The sequence below is a fragment of the Gobio gobio genome (genome assembly GCF_949357685.1).
Source record: "Gobio gobio genome assembly, chromosome: 8".
Taxonomy (NCBI): domain Eukaryota; kingdom Metazoa; phylum Chordata; class Actinopteri; order Cypriniformes; family Gobionidae; genus Gobio; species Gobio gobio.
This window is the reverse complement of record NC_137114.1, coordinates 18,254,438-18,274,609: the sequence shown is the minus strand read 5'-3', so window position 1 is coordinate 18,274,609 and position 20,172 is coordinate 18,254,438. Positions and strand designations below refer to the sequence as shown.

Below are 20,172 nucleotides of genomic sequence, written 5' to 3'. Positions count from 1 at the left end.
TGTTTTCTATTTTTCTACGTAGTGTTTAGTGACTGTTCAGTAGTGTTTTTAATTTTGATTGACTCGGGGCACGATTTGACAACATAGTTCAGTTTTGAGCACAGATTGAACTGCTTTGAGGTGAAAGTTTGGTTTTGCAAGAAGAGTCTGAGGTTTTGTGAATGTAGCTTGAAAATTGGGTTTTGTGTTCACAGTTTAGAGAAAAGGAGAGCAGCTTTCAAGAAATGTGACTTAGAAATCGAGAAAAACTGTAATTTCTTACTGGAGTAATTGCTTTGTTCTGTCTACTGTTTATAATTCTATTTTTGTTGTTAAATTCAGTTTTGTGTTATAACTGTGTATTTGCGTTTATATATGTAAAAACAGAATAATAGTCATCTGATATAGTTGTACGGATTATTAGAGAGTTTATTGCAACAAAAATAAGAAAGAAAATTGTGACCACTAGGCGGCGCAATTAAAGCTTCAGAAACGCCAGGTCGATGATGATGTGTGTGTGTTCCTGTAATTGGTTCTCTTCCTGCTCTGACTGTTGAGGGCCTTTCCATTAGGGATAAAACATTTAATAATATGTATATCAGAAAAATATTAATCAAAGAAAAAAGTATTTTAAGGCGATGGTGAGGTGGAAACAGGATTATCACTCCCTTGTTTTCAGAATTTGTGGTCAGATATAAATAAATTTGTAATTCCTAACAAAGTCAAAGAAACTCACTTTACAGTTTTTTACAATCGCTATGACAATTTTTTCAACACTTTTAACAAATTTCCTAAACTCTTAACGCATCACCAAACCTACCACACACAATTGGCAAAACGGTTAATTTCATGTTCAAAATCACACATTGTAAACTAAACTCTAACACTTATTTTCTAAATAAAATAACACACTAACACAATACACTAACACATGTTCTCTTCCAACAGGAACATTTAGTCAATCATAGCACAATGTTATAAAAACACTAACACTAGATGGAATTACAGAAACTGCATTATTTTTTGTGTCAGGTCTGCCCTTATACAATAGACTGTATATTTTATTGATCATAGATTGTGTGTCTTTTGAAGACTCCACATTTTTATTTTGTTGGGTTTAGTAAATGCATGCATTTTGTTTCTTTTGCTTCAGAAATTCAATACAAAAAATGAATGACCCATCTCAGAGCAGCTTTATAGAATGCCTCTTCTTCATTTACGTAGGAGCTTTCCTCTGTCCCTGAGGGAGGACGTTGAATCCTTAGATTGACAAAATACAGTTAGAGACCAGAGGCATACAGTACTGTAATACATGGTAAAACTATTTACACTTTGCAGTAGGAGAAGCCCTTATACAATGTCCTACCTGTTGGTTTCTCAAAATTCTGGATAATGGATGCCACTGTGTCCCGGCTGAGTTTTGGCTGTACTCGTTCACCAGCCTCTCTGTATGATAGCCTGTGGTTTATGACATGGTCTATGATAGCAGCTCTTATTTCATCAGTTACCCTAATTCTACCTTGCCCTTGTCCAGGTATTCCCCTCCCTTGCCCTTGTCCCACTCCTCTCCCTTGTTCTGGTACTCGTCTTCCTCTCCCTCATGCAGGCCTTTTTATGTCTTTCTTTGTGTTGCTCTATATTGTTCCTTTTTCACACAAGATAAGCCCAAATAGGCCCTCTTTTACTGTATACCATATGGTCATGTGATTGAAAGAACATCAACACCTGAACAATTCCTAGATGGGAATCAGCTGTGATTTATATATTTGCACAAATTAAATTAGCTGTTTATCAGTACCAATGGAATAAAATACAAGGGATATATTTGTGTTTCAATTCTCAATATGAACAGCTGTTTACCTTGACTTTAGCCTGTAAGGTTAAGGTTTAGAGCAAGGTGTTATCTGTTCTGACATACAGTGTTAAAGCATTGGTAAATTTGGCAGTAAAAATGCATTGTTTTGGTCTTGGTAGAGCTTGTGTGTAAAAGAAGTTGAAGCATTTAAAATTTGTGTTACCTATATGCATTTTGTGTAAAAGCAACAATAAATGTGTTAATTGTATAGCCTACACAGACAGATGTTGTGCTAACTGCGTTAAGAGTTTAGGAAATTTGTTAAAAGTATTGAAAAAATTGTCATAGCGATTGTAAAAAACTGTAAAATAATTAGATATTATCCATGTAACAATTTTATTATTAAATTTAAAGAAGGGTTTTCGCCTTTATGTAGTTTTTGTAAAAAAGAAACAGAAACAATTGTACACTTATTTTTCAATTGTAATTATACCAAAATATTTTGGTCCCAAGTTTCTATTTTTCTTTTTGACTTATTTTCCAAATTTGTCACTATAACTGATGTAATGATATTGTTTATGGATTGTGATACTGGTTTATTGGAAATGGATAATATAATTAAACTTCTTATTCTATTAGGGAAATATCATATACATAAAGCAAAATGTATATCGACTGTACCAAATGGTAGACTATTTTCCACTGATTTGAAGATTTTTTATGACTCCCTAACATCTATACAGAACAATCGAAAAGCTGTTAAGACATCTAAGCTGTTGAAAAGGATACTTAATGTAATAGAAACATGATTGATTTGTAATATAAGATACATTTGATTTGTTTTATATATTCAAATGTCTTTGTACTCCCCTAATGTTGTTTCAATAAAAAAAAAAAAAAAAGATGCTGATGTGTGATGTATCCGATCTTCAAATTACTCTAACATTAATGTCATTAAACAGTTGCTGGTCTTTAGATTCACTTACTTTTAACACAGCAATTTTATCCAAAATAAATCTATTTGTATGAGCTCAAAGTCATTACTCTATGATTGGGAGTGAGACTGGCGACCGATACACCCGTACGCGTTGGTGGTATAGTGGTGAGCATAGCTGCCTTCCAAGCAGTTGACCCGGGTTCGATTCCCGGCCAACGCAAAGACTTTTCTTATTATTTATACCCAGAACCTCAATAGCTACACAAATCCATTATGTAAAAATGAAACATCTACTCCCTTCAGAGCTTTTAACAGACACGTTAACTTCCAACACTGTCTCGAATCCCACTGGGCTTGACAGATCACGTTTAAAGAGACTCTCTGCAGCCCCGCCTCTCTCTCAACTCGATAGTGTTCAGAAACAGCTGATCGAGCGAGGCAGAGCATCACAGTCCGCAATGTCATCCGAGGAGCTCGCACGAAAGCTGCAGCGCAGGCTGGGCGCCGAGCAGCGTGACACCAATCCCGGCTCACCGGTGCAAACAGAAGCGGACGAGGAGAAGGTGAGACCCGCCAGTGCCGCGAACGGCGACGCCACCTCTGAACTGACGGAGAAACTCAACCGCAGGCTGGACATCCATGACGGCACGGCGAAACCCAAGCAGATGAAGGTTTTCAATCCCTACACCGAGTTTAAGGAGTTCTCCAGAAAACAGATCAAAGACATGGAGAAAATGTTCAAGAGGTCAGTTCATTAGTCACTTAATCAGCACATTTCTAAAGCTCAGCTGATATATAGGCCTATTTATTTAAATTAAGATATTTATTTAATTTAAAGATTTCTAATCAATTTATGGATGTATTGAACATCATTAGGCCATAGCAAGACTGAAGTTTGTGTTTGTGTGTGTGTGTGTGTGTGTGTGAGAGAGAGAGAGAGAGAGAGAGAGAGAGAGAGAGAGAGAGAGAGAGAGAGAGAGAGATTTGGGATCATTGTGTTCTTTGAGCAAAAGGAATGTTGATGCATCACAAAAATTAAATCCCTGATTGATTATTCTTGATCTTTTGTTTATCATTTTCTTGATTAGTTATTTTCTAAATCATCTTATTACATTTATATTCCACTTTACTGTGCTTTAGTGACATAAGCTAAACACTGTATTTCTATAAAATGAAATAGTAACGTATAAAATAATGTAAATTAAACAGATAGTATTAGCATATAAAAAATCAGCATGTAATAAAATCAGATTTTAACAATATGGACTTACAAAGATGAATAGTTATGAATGTAACATTAAAAAAAAGAATGATCTCAAATTCAAAATTGCTTTATTGGTATTAATGTAATAATACAATATCGCCAAAGCTTGGAATCAATGAACATAAAATAATAATAAAAACATCAAAATAATAGAAGAAAATATTATAACAGCAACTCTCTTTCAGCTTTAGTGGCATTTGTATTGCAAAAACACAAGTAAAAATAGAGTATTATTTTAAACAAGATGAGTGAATGTCAGATAGCAAGAAATAAACATTCTTATCACATTAAATTAACACGAATTCTCTCTGAGCATCCTCATACTGTGCCAAAATAATGTTTTTCTCTGGCGTCTCTCTCTCTCTCTGAACAGCCATTGTCCTGGTTCCCCTCATTATTTCAGCACAAGGGTCCACTCACAAACTCTGCGTCCCCATGGAACCCACTCCATGAGCAACAATGCCATCTTTGTCAGTTTGTGCGTGTGTTTACGGGGATTTGGAAGAGTCTATGAGGAGAGAGAGTCTCTTTGGTTTCATGCAGAGTTGTGAAATGGATAAAGTAAAAAAAAAAAAATACATTCATTTTTATCATATAATTGGATATTTTTATGTGTTTAATCACATGGAATTCAGAATCGGATCTCTGGTAGTGCAACAAAACCATACAAAAGCAAATAGCAAACTGTCCAGTGTTTGATGTGAGGAGAATCCTGGGATGTGCGTTTCATCTCAGAGACTTTGTTTCTGCGTGTCAACCTCTGCTGCCAGATCATAGAAATGTATGATGTTAATAGATTTTGTTCGATGATCCCAAAGTTAATCTTGCCTTACGACACTTTAAGATCAGGTAGATGATTTAGAATTGTGCACTAGAAGCTTCATTAACTGTGAGGTTCAGTCAAGACTATTAGATTATATTGTGTTAAAGGAAACCAACCCAACATGTATAGTGTATAAAACAATGATAAAAAAAAGTGTGAATATCCCATAGGACTAGGTTACGTCAGGACTGCAAGGTGTGTCTGTTGAAGTCATAGAAGTGCGTACTCTGGCCCACTTCAGATCAGTTCAGCCCAGTTTCATCAGAGATGAAAAAAGATGTCATGTATAAGAGGAAAATGGGTCAAAAGCAAGATACAGCAGAGGTTAACACATTCATAAACACAACTCACGCCTACTTATGAATTAGCACAGTGTACTGGATGGATGGATGGAGAGAGATAGATAGATAGATAGATAGATAGATAGATAGATAGATAGATAGATAGATAGATAGATAGATAGATAGATAGATAGATAGATAGATAGATAGATAGATAGATAGATAGATAGATAGATAGATAGATAGATAGATAGATAGATAGATAGATAGATAGATAGATAGATAGATTCACATATTTTATGAGGTTCCACAGTCTCTGAGCTTTCAAATCAAAATTTGACTGGTCTGTAATTTATCGAATCTAGTTTCCGCCACTGAATAAAAAAATAAAAAAAGTAAATAATTGATATCTTGCATTTCGGACTTTATAAAACACAATTGCATGTTTATATCTTGCAACTGTAAGAAAAATGTTAAAATTGTGAGATAAAAAGCCGCAATTATTTTGCCATTTTTTTATTCAGTGGCGGAAACAAGCTTCCATAGAAATTGGTGTTTAAGATTATATAATATACTCACCATGGTTCAAAAGTATTTTTTAAAGAAATGAATAATTTCATTCAGTGAGGACAAAAATAAATTGGTCGAAAGTGACAGTAAAGACATTTATAATGCTTCAAATTTTTTTTGAATGTTTCCCAGAAATCTTCTTCTTTTGAACTTATTCTTCATGAAAGAATCTTGAAAAAAAAAAATCAGTTTCCACAAAAATATAACAACATTGATAATAATAATGTTTCTTGAGCATCAAATCATCATATTAGAATGATTTCTGAAGGATCATGTGACACTGAAGACTGGAGTATGCTGAAAATTCAGCTTTGATCACAGGAAAAATTACATTTTAAAATATATTCAAATAGAAAAGTTTTTACATTTTAATAATATTTCACAATATTACTGCTTTTACTGTATTTATGATCAAATAAATGCAGGCTCGGTGAGAGAGACATAAGAGACTTCTTTCAAAAACATAAAAAAAATCGTACCATCCCCAAACATTTGAACAACAGTGCATGTGATGGATAATTTCTATGTATAAGTGCGCATATTTTTTGATGCTCTCCATCCGTGCCTCTTTAGCGCAGGAAGGGGGGCTGACCTGGAATGTGACCGGCATGCAGGCGGCAGGACCAACATGCCAATCTCATCCTCCTCTTTCTCTTTATTATTCTCTCTCTTTCGCTCTTTCTCTCTCACACGCCAGGTCAGCCGTGTTAATCCTGACCTGCTTCAAGTAGATCATAATGCAGCACATCTGCAGTTAGCCACAGATCCAAGATCAGCCTGAGCCCTGTTACTGGACTGCAGCGCTCTGAATGCCAGGCTCTATAGCTGAATCTCTGCCCCGAGCCTTGGCATCTATAAATACCACAGCAGGAAACCAGAGAGGACAAAGAAAACGTCCACACACAAACACATGCGATGCCCTGACGTAATTGCGGGTGCAGTTTGTGTTTTCATGCATCCACACACATTTTCAAGCCGTGTGTGTAGGAGTGTGTGCTGCCAGTTGCTGAAAGCAGTTGCTGTTCTGGTCAGCAGATTCACAGTTGTCCTTTAATCAGGGCAGGCAAGTGTGAGCATGTCTTGGTGGGGGCTGTTAAAACAACATCGAACTAAGAAAGAAAGTGAGGATATTGCGTGAAATGGTTAAACTGAAGGGCTTTTATGCGGCACTTATCAACGAAGGTTGAGCTGTTAATGACCTTTCAGAAACAATGTGTGAAGGAGATGAGATTAGACGGCCATTCAGAGCAACAATATGAAACAGCCTGATAAACATTCACATCGTCTCAGAGGTTTATCTTTAAAATACCTTAGGAGAGATTAAAATAAGCATATGAGAAATACAGTATAGAGTATAGAGCTCTAAAATGAATGTGGATTGCAGCTTAGATAGCAAATGTGATTTAATACATTGACTATGCACTATGGAACGTCATTCACTACCCTCCTCCTCATTTATTTTTTAAAGTTAGACATCAACCTTCTTAGTATTCCTCAATCAATTCATTATAAACAATATAACAAGAGAAATTTTTTTTTTCATTTTTGTAAAAATGGTATAGGGTCGCTAACAACCCGAGGTGTGTAACAGTGTAAGTATATTGTCTCTGCACAGCAATAATTGAATCTTTGATGACTGAATAAGTGCAATCCACCTTTATTCCATAAGGTGGCAATGTCTGACACACAATGATGAAGTGACGTTTCACTCATAGTCACCGCAGGCAGAAAACAAAAGAATAGGAATAATCATCAGCAACACTAGAAATGGCTCAGCGATTTACAGGAGAGCAAGAACTGAACACAATCAAATATTACTGTCACTAGCTGCGTTTCCATTACCCTTTAAATTGCGCAAATTGAAATCGTGAATTGAAAATACGCCCAATGGAAACGCGTCAATTTCGCAAAAACTCTCATATAGCGCAAAAAAGTTTTTACGCTCGCTTGAAGTGGTTTTTCAGGCATTTCGAAAAAGGAAACCTGCAATGGAAACAGTTTTTTCGCATTTACAGGTAGCCTGGTACAGTCACGCATTGCTCCCACATAGGGCCTACATATAATTTTTTTTCCACTCAAGTATGTCTAATAACGATATCTTATGTCGTTAAAATGACATATATTTTCTCCTAATAAGGAAAGTGGCATAACTTTATTATAACGGACCCCGGTGCAACCACAAATATCATAACTATCTATAAGCCTACTGTAATTAAGACATATTGAAGAAATGTATTAAAACAGAAAGACGCTGTAGTTTCAGCCTTACTCAAAGGCTGAGGAAACAGGCCAGATACGCACGTCAATCCATTCCCGACGATGTTGGTTTGCTTCTTATTTATTAAATATACAGCCAAATAGTTGATTAAACATTGATCAAAATTAAAATACAATTTATACAAAACAAAATTTATTTTAAAGAAAGAACTTTTCTAGAAAACACAATTCACAAAATCCATGTCTCCAGACATATGCGCATCTGATTATGTGCCTTACTCATGCTGCTCACTTTTCATAATCAACATATGATATTAAAAGATTATAATATTTAGACATAGCCTAACTATATGAAACTAAATAGGCTACGTTTTCTTTAACCCTCTGTCCGACAAAGTCGTCGGCGCCTTTTGATGGATTTTTTCGTTATTCCATTTCCAGCGGAAACTCACAATATTACTATGTAATTTTTAGCCATACAGATAAATGCAAGACATAATTATAAACAGTAAACTGTCTACTTTTATTTGTGTACACTCAATAACAGCAAAGGCCGTGGACTCAGGGAACGGATTATTTTTCACTCCACTCCAAACGCTGTCTTCATTTGAAAAATATATTTTGTTTATTAAAGTTTTTCATTTCAAAAGCATTTCTAAATTCAGTTTTTATTTCCAACAAACGAAATTCCAAGCCAAAATAACGAAGTGGTAAAAAAAAACCTTTGAGTTACCACCATGCAAATTCAAACTTTTATGATGGTATAAAACATCTGCTCAGACTGAACCCTTCCAAGCTCCATACAGTAACAAAATATGCTTTATTTTATTCTTCTGTAATTGTTACTCCAATATCAGGAGAGTTTTATATTATCACGACAGGTAGCGATCCATCCGTGTTAGATATAGATCTGGGTCGCTAAAGACCCGAATATGTAATAATGATTGGCGAAACAATTTTGGGTATATACGAACGATAAGGGAACATTTGATGATTTTGTAGACATTATGGGAACGTTACTTCTGAATATTCTCTTAACGTTCTTAAACAAGTTGTATTTTAGACTACTAAAATGTTTCAGAAGTTTCATGAACTATGTATAATGTGCTGACATTTTGAGAACATTATTAAAGACCATATAACTGAACAAACATTCTATTAACTTTACTGGAAGAACATTTGTTCATAACTTTTAGAAAACCTTGCCAAAGTTATGAGAACATTCCCTCCTTCCTGGGGAGGATGATTTTCGGTTCCCCAAAGAACCTTTCAGTGAACAGTTCTTAAAATAACAATATTTTTTTAGTGTGAAGAACATCTTAATAATCTTTTTATAGAGAACAGTTTGTTCATTGGGAAGGTTCTATGGATGGCAATATAAAACCTTTATTTTTAAGATTGCAATGTATTTGTAAATATTGAGATTAACATTAGCTAAGATTAATAAATGCTATAGAAATACAAAGTTCTGTCATGAAACTCTAGATTGGTCTTTACCTCAATCTTCTTGCGATCACATTGTTCTCTATAGGGCACAGCTGATTGGTTCCCGCTATATCAGTAGCCAATGAGCTCGCAGCTCAACCTTTAAATGTGCACTGTGTTTAGTGGCACCTAGCAGTGAGGTTGCGAATTGCAACCACCCACCTCTCACCCCTCTCTTTAGAAGCACATAGAAAAGCTACGGTGGCCGACACAGGACAAATATGCCGTCGTCTGAGACAGCAGAGAGTAGCTAGCGCTCTTAGAGAAGTTTGTCCGTTTAGGGCTACTGTAGAAACATGACGGCGCAAAATGGAGACTTCACTGTAAGGTGACCTGTAGTGTATGTAGGTAGAAATGGCTCATTCTAAGGTAATAAAAACATAATGGTTCATTATGAAAGGTGTGAATTTTTCATTGTTTGTTCATGTAAACTAATGCAGTAAACTAATGTTAACAAATGGAACCTTACTGTAAAGTATAGCAAGACAGATAAGTCTCTGAAGATTTTCAGAGTTCATAATGACATTTGACTTTGATTTCGTACTTAAGTTTCTTGAGCACAGGTTTAGATGTTATTGAGATCAATTCTAACTGTCATGTGAGGTTATTGTGATTTTTTTTTTCTCAGGAGGAAAATCTGAGAGGTTTGATGAAGATGAAACTTTCTCCATTTTGCTGTCTAGGAGAATAAAATGGCATCTCATTCATGATTTTCCTTCCTATGTGGAGAGGGAGAGAAATAGAGATGAGACGATGCTCACCTGTACTTTTCTTCCACCATGAGCCTGTTCTTTCTAAAAGCATGACTCAAACTAAAATAGAAACACGTGCCACTCCTTCAATCTCAGCCTCTCTATTTTCACACAATGTTCAAGACAAACACTCTCTCTTTCTCTCTCTTGCACACACACGAGATCCTGATGGTTGGTGTGGCAACAGCTGGGTGAGACTCTATAAATACTCTCCTCCGTTAGAATCTCTTTTTCCTGCTGTTTCTGCCGTCACTCTCCACCTGCCGTTCTGCTGCCCTCCCTCTGCTGCGGCTGAATAAATCTTCATGTCAACAGGCACTTCTAGTGTCAGTAGTAGCTTGATATGATCCATATGATGCTAGAATGCAATTAGCATTAATAGCTACAAGTTTAAAAGTTTGGAGTTGGTATTATTTAAAAAAAACAAATGTTTTTGAAAGAAGTCTCATGCTCATCAAGGCTCAAAAATACAATAAAAACAGAAATATTGTGCAAAAAATTTAAATAATTGTTTTCTATTTTAAGAAATCAAAAAAAAAATCTGTGATCAAAGCTGAATTTTCAGCATCATTACTCCAGTCTTCAGTGTCATGATCCTTCAGAAATCATTCTAATATGATGATTTGCTGTTCAAGAAACATTTCTGATTATTATTATCAATGTTTAATACAGTCGTGATGCTTCATTTGAGTGGAAACTATGATAAATGTTTTTTAGGATTATTTGTTGAATAGAAAATAATGGCATTTATCTGAAATTGAAATCTTTTGTAACATTATAAATATATTGTCACTTTTGATCAATTTAATGCATTATTTCAGATTAAAATGATTAATTCTTTAAAAAAAATAATGCAGAACTTTTCTTCAAAACCCTCCAAAAACACCATAAAAACAAGTTTTGCGCTATATTAGGTCTCATGAAGGTCTTCAGGTCTTATGAAGACATATAACAAGTTTAAAAAAAATAATGAAGAGATCAAAATTGAAGTTTCACTGATAATGCTCATTGTTATTTACCGATAATGGTGAGATGAATTGTCGTCATAATGGGAAAACAGCACAAAAGGTGTCTAATTAATAACAGAAGTTTAATTTTAGGCGAACTTCTCCTTTAAAAAGCTGTATATGTATTTGTGTGTAGATTTGACTCTGGTAAAGACGGCTTCATTGATCTGATGGAGCTGAAGCTGATGATGGAGAAGCTTGGAGCTCCACAGACTCATCTGGGGTTGAAGAACATGATCAAGGAGGTGGATGAAGATTACGACGGCAAACTCAGCTACAGAGAGGTATGCGTGTGTGTCTTTTTCAGCTTTGTTAGGTCTATCACCGTCCCTGATGACTGATTTAATCTAGTGATTAAATCTTTTCAGAGATTACCCTCCATGGAAACCACTTTAGACTCAACTACTCAAATGATACGATCACGGCACATTTTTGAGAGGTCTGTAAGAGATACAATCTCTATCTCTGAATGCAGCTCTGATGTGGCTTGTCATTCAGATGTAATCACCTTAGGAAATTTTCACCTGGCGAGTGATAAAAGGGGGAAAAACAATCCTATAGATTTACATTGAAAAGGGCATGTGTAGCAATCTCTTATATCATAAGCCCTGTTTACAGCTGGTATTAAAATGGACGTCACATCTTTACACCCTTCCATTGTAGTCATTGAAGCTGTCAATGTCCCAATATGGCGCTGACATCTTGAGTCTCGAATCTGCGCAGTAGTGAGCCACGATATCAAGGCTCTCACAGAATTGGTTAATACAGTTTACTGCAGAACAACTCATTATGTCGGTGTGAAATAAACATGGAAATGTAGAAATTAAAGTTAAAACTCCAATCTCCTGCCGAAGATCCCCAAAAAATTGGTGCGTCAGCGACTACTTCACTCAGAGAAGCTGCCTATCATGACGTCACACACATTTTTATAGCATAAAATAATTAACTAAATCCAAACTTATTTAAAGAATGAACACTTGAACTTACATCAGCGTCATGATAACTACATATAATGACAGAAAACATCTTTGGAAAAAAATTATTTGAAGTGTAATTCGATTTTTTTAGTTTGTCTCACGTCCCATCAGAGGGCGGGGTTTATGACATACACTCCATCCAGCCGGGGGCAATCGAGACGCTTTGGCTTCACTTTTCAGGAAACTCGTATGGCACGCTTGGTCAATTGGATCACATGTAGACGAGGGAGACACATACCTGTTTACACCTGGGGTGCGTTCCATTCGACCGTAAGTGGACTGCGAAGTGGACTTCAGAGGGTATTCCGCCATCTTAAGTGAGATTCCAATCCAAAGGGAGCGAACATGTTCAGTCCGAAGGGTACTGTGAACGGCGTAGGGAAGAAGGGAACATCGATACATCACTTCACAGGAAGTGGAGAGCGAAAATCCCCCAACTGTCATTGCGAATCGCATCACCTGTCTGAACTAATGATGGTGCAGAGCCGTTGGAAGAGTTTTTAAAGTTTTGCTATGGAGGAGTTTACATGCATTTGAATATTCATAGTTATTATACAAACTAGAGTATGAATGGTTATGGCAATGCCAATAACTGTTACATTCGCATATTTAATTTTATTTTATGAATATGTAAACAAATTAAAAGTGTTGAGAAGCAGCTGACGGCTGCCAGTTTTTATATTTTAATTTATTTACCTAAGGAATGTTTACTATGCAGCTGCGCTTGGGAAAGAAAGCACACGAGGTGAGACCGCTACAAAGACCTGATTAAGAATACATTTATAGCTACATAGTAAACCAAGTTAAAATGTATTTTCATATTGAATGACAGGTGCAGCTTCAAATCTGTTCATAGTCAATAAAGGTATATGTAAACTCATAAAACTAATGGACAATATTTTTTTAGATAAGTGTTTTTTAATTATTATATGGTTTTAATTTATGTTATATCATAATCTGCGCTCCCCCGTCGTTGCCTTTCTTTGATGACGTTGCAGGGCGTTCCAAATGAGCGATTATTGTCAGCGAAGTCCACTTCACCTGATATCCCGTGCTCAGGGAGTAGGGAGCAGTGAACAGTACGTAGGGACCCTGTCGAATGGAACGCACCCCTGGTGTTTTAATTTTGTCTCTTTTGTCCACTTTCAATCACTTCCGTCCTGATTTCTTCGAGGGGAGGGTCTATGGGTGGGTAAATCTATAGGCTTTTTCAGATCTTTCGATGTAATGGATGAATTAAGCTCGTGCAATTTACATATGTACACACCTGGAGACGATGGGAAAACACACTGAGAGCAGCAGCTTTAGTTTCTGCTCTGATAGCCGCAAGACGCCGTTTGAAATCAGGAATAGTGAGAGAACATTGTGCTTGGTATGTTTTTTGTCTTCGAACCAAACTTGGGTCTTCAGCCGACAAAGAATAAATCCCGCTAGCACGCTTCCCATAATGTTCACACGTTAGATCAGTAGGCGAGAGTTGAGTCTTTAGTGGCTGTTTGAACGCATTTGACCACATGAGCGTCTACACTTCGAAAGCAATCTGGTCAATTGCGCTTTCAACAACCTATGTGGTCAAAAGTGGACAAGCTCAACACGTTTAGACCCTGTTTACACCTTTATTTAGGGTTGTCCACTTGTGATCCGATCGACCAAAATGCATCTTAATGCCATAGATAGCCTAGCAACCTCTCAGAACACACACAATGGTCTCTGTGATATTCTGATATATTACTTTTTAAGGATTTAAGTAATTACTTAAAGCATTTAAGTAGTACTTAATGCAAAACTGACTTCCATACATATATGACTTACATTTTTTATGTCAACAAATAATCCCTAATTGATAAATACACACCTTCTGATTTTTGTAAGAAAATTACCTAAAACAAGGATTTTCAAACTGGGGGCTGCAAGGGAGTGACAGGGGGTCTAGTGAAAAAACTGTATAATAAATAAGATTAAAATGAATAAGCACATAAATAAATTAGATACAAAAATATGAGTACATAAATAAATTAATTTAACATAAATAGATTGATACAAATGTGATTATAATAAAACATTCAGTTATTCATCTATTAAATAGATCAAATTGGATTAAAATAAATAAATAAATAATTTGATTAAAATAAATACATAAATTAGCTTAAACATTTATTAATTAAATAAAATATAAATAATAAATGTAACTGTACACTACTATGTTGAGCAGAAAACATATATATATATATATATATATATATATATATATATATATATATATATATATATATATATATATATATATATATATATATATATATATATATATATATATGTATATGTATGTAAATGTAAATTTATAGAAACTAACTTTAGATTTATAATATTAATTTCTAAGTGTTAGTTGGGTGTTTATAAAGAATAGATGCCCTTTCAAGGATTAGTTCACCTCAAAATGAACATTTCCTGATAATTTACTCACCCCAATGCCATCCAAGATGTCCATGTCTTTCTTTCTTCAGTGGAAAAGAAAACATTTCAGGATTTTTCTCCACACAATGGACTTCAATTGCAACCAAAATGTTGAACGTCCACATCAATGCAGTTTCAAAGGGCTTTGAAGGGCTTCAAATGGCACTGCGCGATCGCAGCTGAGGAACAGGGTCTTATCTAGCGAATCAATCGGCCATTTAAAAAAATAAAATTAAAATATATATACTTTTTAACCACAATTGATCGTCTTGTGCTGGTCTGCAACGAGCCAGGCATTACGTAACATACGTTGAAAAGGTCACGCCGAACATGGGCGGAAGGACCATCATTGTTTAAAAGGGTGGAAAAGGAGGATCGTTCAAATTTTATTGTATGTTGAATGACATATTTATTATTTAATTTATCATTGTTTTACCTGTTCTGTTTAAAAAGCGTTTGTATTAGTCTTCGAACGTTCGCTTTGTAAACAATGGGGCGTTACTTCCGCCCCACGTTCGGCGTGACCTTTTGAACATACGTTACGTACGATCAATTGTGGTTAAAAAAAAAAAAAAAAAAATATATATATATATATATATATATATATATATATATATATATATATATATATATATATATATATATATATATATATATATATATATATATGGGTTTTTTTTTTTTTTAGAAAATGACCGATCGTTTGGCTAGATAAGACCATTTGAAGCCCTTCAAAGCCCTTTGAAACTGCATTTATGTGGACGTTCAACATTTTGGTTGCAATTGAAGTCCATTATGTGGAGAAAAATCCTGAAATGTTTTCCTCAAAAAACTTAATTTCTTTTCCACTGAAGAAAGAAAGACATGGACATCTTGGATGGCATTGGGGTGAGTAAAAACTAATCCTTTAAATTTTTAAATTGAGGCTCCTCACATGATGATGGTCATATGTGGGGTCTCTGGCATCTAAAAGTTTAAAACCCCTGTCCTTAGGGATTATTTAGTTCCATTTTGACCCTTTTAGTGCCATTTTAGTACCTTTTTTTTCACTTGTGGGGCTGTGGTACCCCCCCCCCCCCCACACACACACACTCAAACAGGTGATAGTGCAGCTGTGTCTCAAGTACAGTGAGTCTGTTGTGTGTCAGATGCTGCCCTGACTCGTGTGATTGGACAGACATTACACACACACACACACACACACACACACACACACACACACACACACACACACACACACACACACACACACACACACACACACACACACACACACACACACACACACACACACACACACACACACACACACACACACACACACACACACACACACACACACACACACACACACACACAGATTGTGCAGAGAAAGGGGGGAGCAAGATAAAAGGTCATTCTTTTGACCTCCCCCTTCCCCTCAATGAAATCAGTTCTGTTTGGATATGATCAGTTAAATAAAAAGGGCTCTTTAGTATGTACTGCTTATCATTTAAAGAGAAATACTGTATCTGCAGTGCCTTTCAGTTTGGGGTCAATAAAATTAGCTGAACTTTTAGTTTACGTGCCGACATGCCAACTGATGTCAGATGCTTTTGTATTTATATTTAGAATTGAATAGAAATGCACCCTCCCATGAAATGCTGATAACCTTTAAAGCTATTGAAACTTCCCTATAATTCAAATCTCCCAATCTCTGTGTCAGTTCCTGCTGATCTTCCGGAGGGCCGCGGCAGGTGAGTTGCAGGAAGAGAGCGGGCTGATGGCTCTGGCTCGACTTTCAGAGATCGACGTCTCGAATGAAGGCGTTCTTGGAGCGAGGGACTTCTTTGAGGCCAAGGTTTGTTTTTATTTTTTTTTATCTTTTCATGTGAAAGTGAGTTTTGATGCATGGGAAACCACTACTATGTGCTTCAGAAGAATATTTTGAGCCTTAGTCTCCCCCTTGTGTTCATATAGTGTAAGTACATGAAAGGCTGGTGTCTACAAAGAACACATCAGTGTTGCAAAGGACAAGGGTTACACTATATAGAGCAATTGAATCCCTATGTCCTACATTTTTTACTTGAAAAAAATCTGATATTTTAATTAATGTTAACCTTTTAAAAATATTATGCTTTATTGTATTATATATAATGGAAAATGTGTGCAACATCTTTACATATTCACATTAAAATTGTTTAAAATTAGTTATATTTTAATATGATTATATATACACTTATATTATATTATATTACGTCATGGTAATTATATTATATGATATTTTTAAATCATATTTATCATATTAGCATTTATCATAACTAATAATATTATTTAAAAGTATTTTTTGTATATATTATAGTATTTATAAATATTTTAAATGAGCTTTTATTTTAGATTTTCAGTTTTCATTTTTGTTTAAGTTTTAGTAATTTGTACTTTAGTCATCTGTTATTTTTAAATATATATTTATATTTAGCTTTAATTGATATTCATTTCAGTTTTAGTTTAAATAATTTTAGCATTTAAACTTATTAATTTCACTTAATTGCCAAGGCAGCATTTCTAAAAACAAAAATTCAAGTAATATTTATAAATTTCCATTTAAGCTTTATTTTAGTTAATGTAAACAATTTTAATAGTATTAGTTTTAATTTTTCAGCTTCAGGTTTGGGACACACACCTAACAAGATTTTTAAAACCCCAAATAAATACAAAATTGGCATTTCACGGAATTAAAAGTGTTTTAGCAGGACCACAGCAATATTAATGCATTTATTTTTATGTTGTGAACATATGAGACACATCATTGAAATGTGTTTTATCCGTGTGTTTGTGCAGGTTCAGGCTCTGTCTGTGCGCAGTAAGTTCGAGGCGGAGATACGAGAGGAACAAGAAGAGAGGAAGAGGATGGAACTGGACAGAAAAGAACGGCGTGCCGCCTTTAAAGAGCTGCAGTCGACATTCTGTTCATAAAACGCACGCTACAGTTTAGCAGATGCGCCTTTCAGAGAGCACATTTGACTTGCACACAACCACACAAGCACAAACACGCATGCACACACTGCTTCCTGTACCTCACACCTATGTGTAATCAAAACCACAGCGTAACACTGAACAAGTAGCATTAGTGTTATTAGTCGCCTACAGCTATCCTGAAATATGCATGAGGAATTTGTTTCGCTGGTGACGGCTGAAGCGAGTGAAATTTCAGGAGACTTGTAATGTGGAACAGCATAAACTCTAATAGACTAGATTGTGCTTCTATTTTAATCATCTAAGCAACTATATATTTTTAGAAACAAGAAGTTTATTGTAAAGTGTTAATCATAATTTTAAATAGTTGGTGTCTTGGACTAAATATTGATTATGACCAACGGAGAAATAGAAACAATGGAAACAAAGGGTCAAGAAATATGTTTATTTTTTATAGATTTGAATAATTTTTGTTTTGTTTTTCATATTCGTCACCTAAATATATGTTTGTTGTTAATTTTTAGTAAATTGTATTTGATAAGATGTTCATAATATCTACCTGTTACTCTTTTGTTTTTGCCAATTACATAAAGCCTATTAAATCACTGTATTTTTCAACAAAATGTTTTTTTTTTTTTTTGGAGCTGCTTTGTGTGCTTTATTCCATATGTGCGACATGGAATAATTGTTTATATATCCCTGACATTTCTTCTGTCTCAAGTGTCTAGTGTATGCCAATAGATGGCAGCACTGGAATGGACAAAACGAGCACAATAAAGTATTTTACTGACATAAGTTGCATTTAACTATCTAAGATTTATTGGTAATGAGGCATAACATTTTCGATTAGGATAAAAAAAACAACCACAACATTTTCACAGATATTTTAATCCAGTGTTTGTGCTCCGCATATCAAAATAAAGGCATTTCTTTACAGATCAGTTGCTACTCCGTGTAGCTTGATTAGTGGCTTGTATGCAGAAAACTAAACTACAATTCTTTTCCAGCGTTCCAGAGTTGAATAATTAATCATTATAATATACATATAATAGTAATCAGCCTTTTCTGATTGACAGACAGTATATGTGCTATATAATTAACTACAGAGTAAAAATCATACAGTGTTGTGCCACCAATACGATTGACCTAATGTATTTTGTTGGTCCCACTTTATATTAGGTGGCCTTAACTACTATGCTTACATCAAAAAATTAGTTCAATATACTTTTATTGCAAAACACATTTTGATATTGAGGTGGATACAGGTAAAGTTAGGGACAGGTGTGGTGGTATGGGTCAGTTTAAGGGTAGGATTAGGTGTAAGGGAAGGGTCAACAGTGTAATTATGAATGTAACTACATAAATTAATTACAGATGTAATTACATGCAGGTAATTTAAAAAATGTAAATATATGTACACAATAAGTGCATTGTATCAAATGATTAATTTAAATGTTAGTACATAGTAGTTAAAGGGTTAGTTCACCCAAAAATGAAAATTCTGTCATTAATGACTTACCCTCATGTCGTTCGACACCCGTCAGACCTCCGTTCATCTTCGGAACAGAAATGAAGATATTTTAGTTGAAATCTGATGGCTCTGAAAGGCCTCCATTGGCACAATGCACGGTTCACTCTCAAGACCCTTAAAAGGCACTAAAGACGTCGTTACAAAGTCCATCTCACTACAGTGGTTCTACAATAACTTTATGAATCGGCGACAATAGTTTTTGTGCGCAAAAAAACCCTAAATAACGACTTACATAGTGATGACGATTTCAAAACAAAGCATCATGAAGCTTCGAAGCGTTATGAATCAGTGAGTCGAATCAGCGGTTTGAATCGCCAAATTTCAGCAGTTTGACGGTTTGACACGCGATCCGAATCATGATTCGACTCACTAACCGATTCATAAAGTTATTTTAGAACCACTGTAGTGAGATGGACTTTGTAACGACGTCTTTAGTACCTTTTAAGGGTCTTGAGAGTGAACCGTGCCATTGAGCCAATGGAGGCCTTTCAGAGCCATCAGATTTCAACTAAAATATCTTAATTTCTGTTCTGAAGATGAACGGAGGTCTGACGGGTGTCGAACGGCATGAGGGTAAGTCATTAATGACATAATTTTCATTTTTGGGTGAACTAACCCTTTAAGGCCACCTAATATAAAGTGGGTCCATTTTGTTTTATTGCATAGATTGCATTGCAAAATATTAAGATTTTTCTTTCCCAAAAAATAATCTAGTAAATAAGCTATTTATTTATCTATTTACTTTATTATTTACAACATTGTTAATGTTCAGTACAGTATTTGATCTCTCAATCCAAAAGTCCATTTCATGACTTTGGTGAAAGTTTTTGAAAAAAAAAAGGAAAAAGGTTGTCATTAGGCACTTAATAGGGGTGTTAATGAGCACTTTAAAAGTAATATATATATATATATATATATTTGTTTTTTCAGTGACTACTGTAGTAATAATCCACTTCTGTTGTGTGGGGGAAAAACATGAAATGAGAAAATACGACTTCATTTTTGGGAACTATCTATTTGATAAAAAATACTTTATGGACAAGGAGGAAACCCGTCCATCTAGGGCTTTAATAATTTACAAACAGAAAACGGCCCATCTGACTCAGACACAGACAGATAACGCAATGACAATGTCCAGGTGCCGA

At 35.1% G+C, this 20,172-nt stretch overlaps 1 protein-coding gene across 1 annotated transcript; it reads left to right on the top strand.

Moving 5' to 3' along the window:
- The first annotated feature begins 2,872 nt into the window (after window positions 1-2,872).
- efhd1 (EF-hand domain family, member D1) lies at window positions 2,873-18,443 on the top strand. The gene is made up of 4 exons (XM_079823205.1): window positions 2,873-3,456; window positions 11,247-11,394; window positions 16,247-16,381; window positions 17,362-18,443. The coding sequence occupies exons 1-4, from the start codon at window positions 2,993-2,995 to the stop codon at window positions 17,494-17,496; spliced, it is 882 nt and encodes a 293-aa protein (XP_079679331.1). The 5' UTR covers window positions 2,873-2,992; the 3' UTR covers window positions 17,497-18,443.
- Window positions 18,444-20,172: the final 1,729 nt, after the last annotated feature.

Excerpts from the sequence above, each read along its gene's own strand:
- efhd1 (XM_079823205.1), top strand. The coding sequence starts at position 2,993 with ATGAAACATCTACTCCCTTCAGAGCTTTTAACAGACACGTTAACTTCC. Across the intron at positions 3,457-11,246 it reads ATGGAGAAAATGTTCAAGAG|ATTTGACTCTGGTAAAGACG; the intron begins GTCAGTTCATTA and ends ATTTGTGTGTAG. Across the intron at positions 16,382-17,361 it reads GGGACTTCTTTGAGGCCAAG|GTTCAGGCTCTGTCTGTGCG; the intron begins GTTTGTTTTTAT and ends GTGTTTGTGCAG.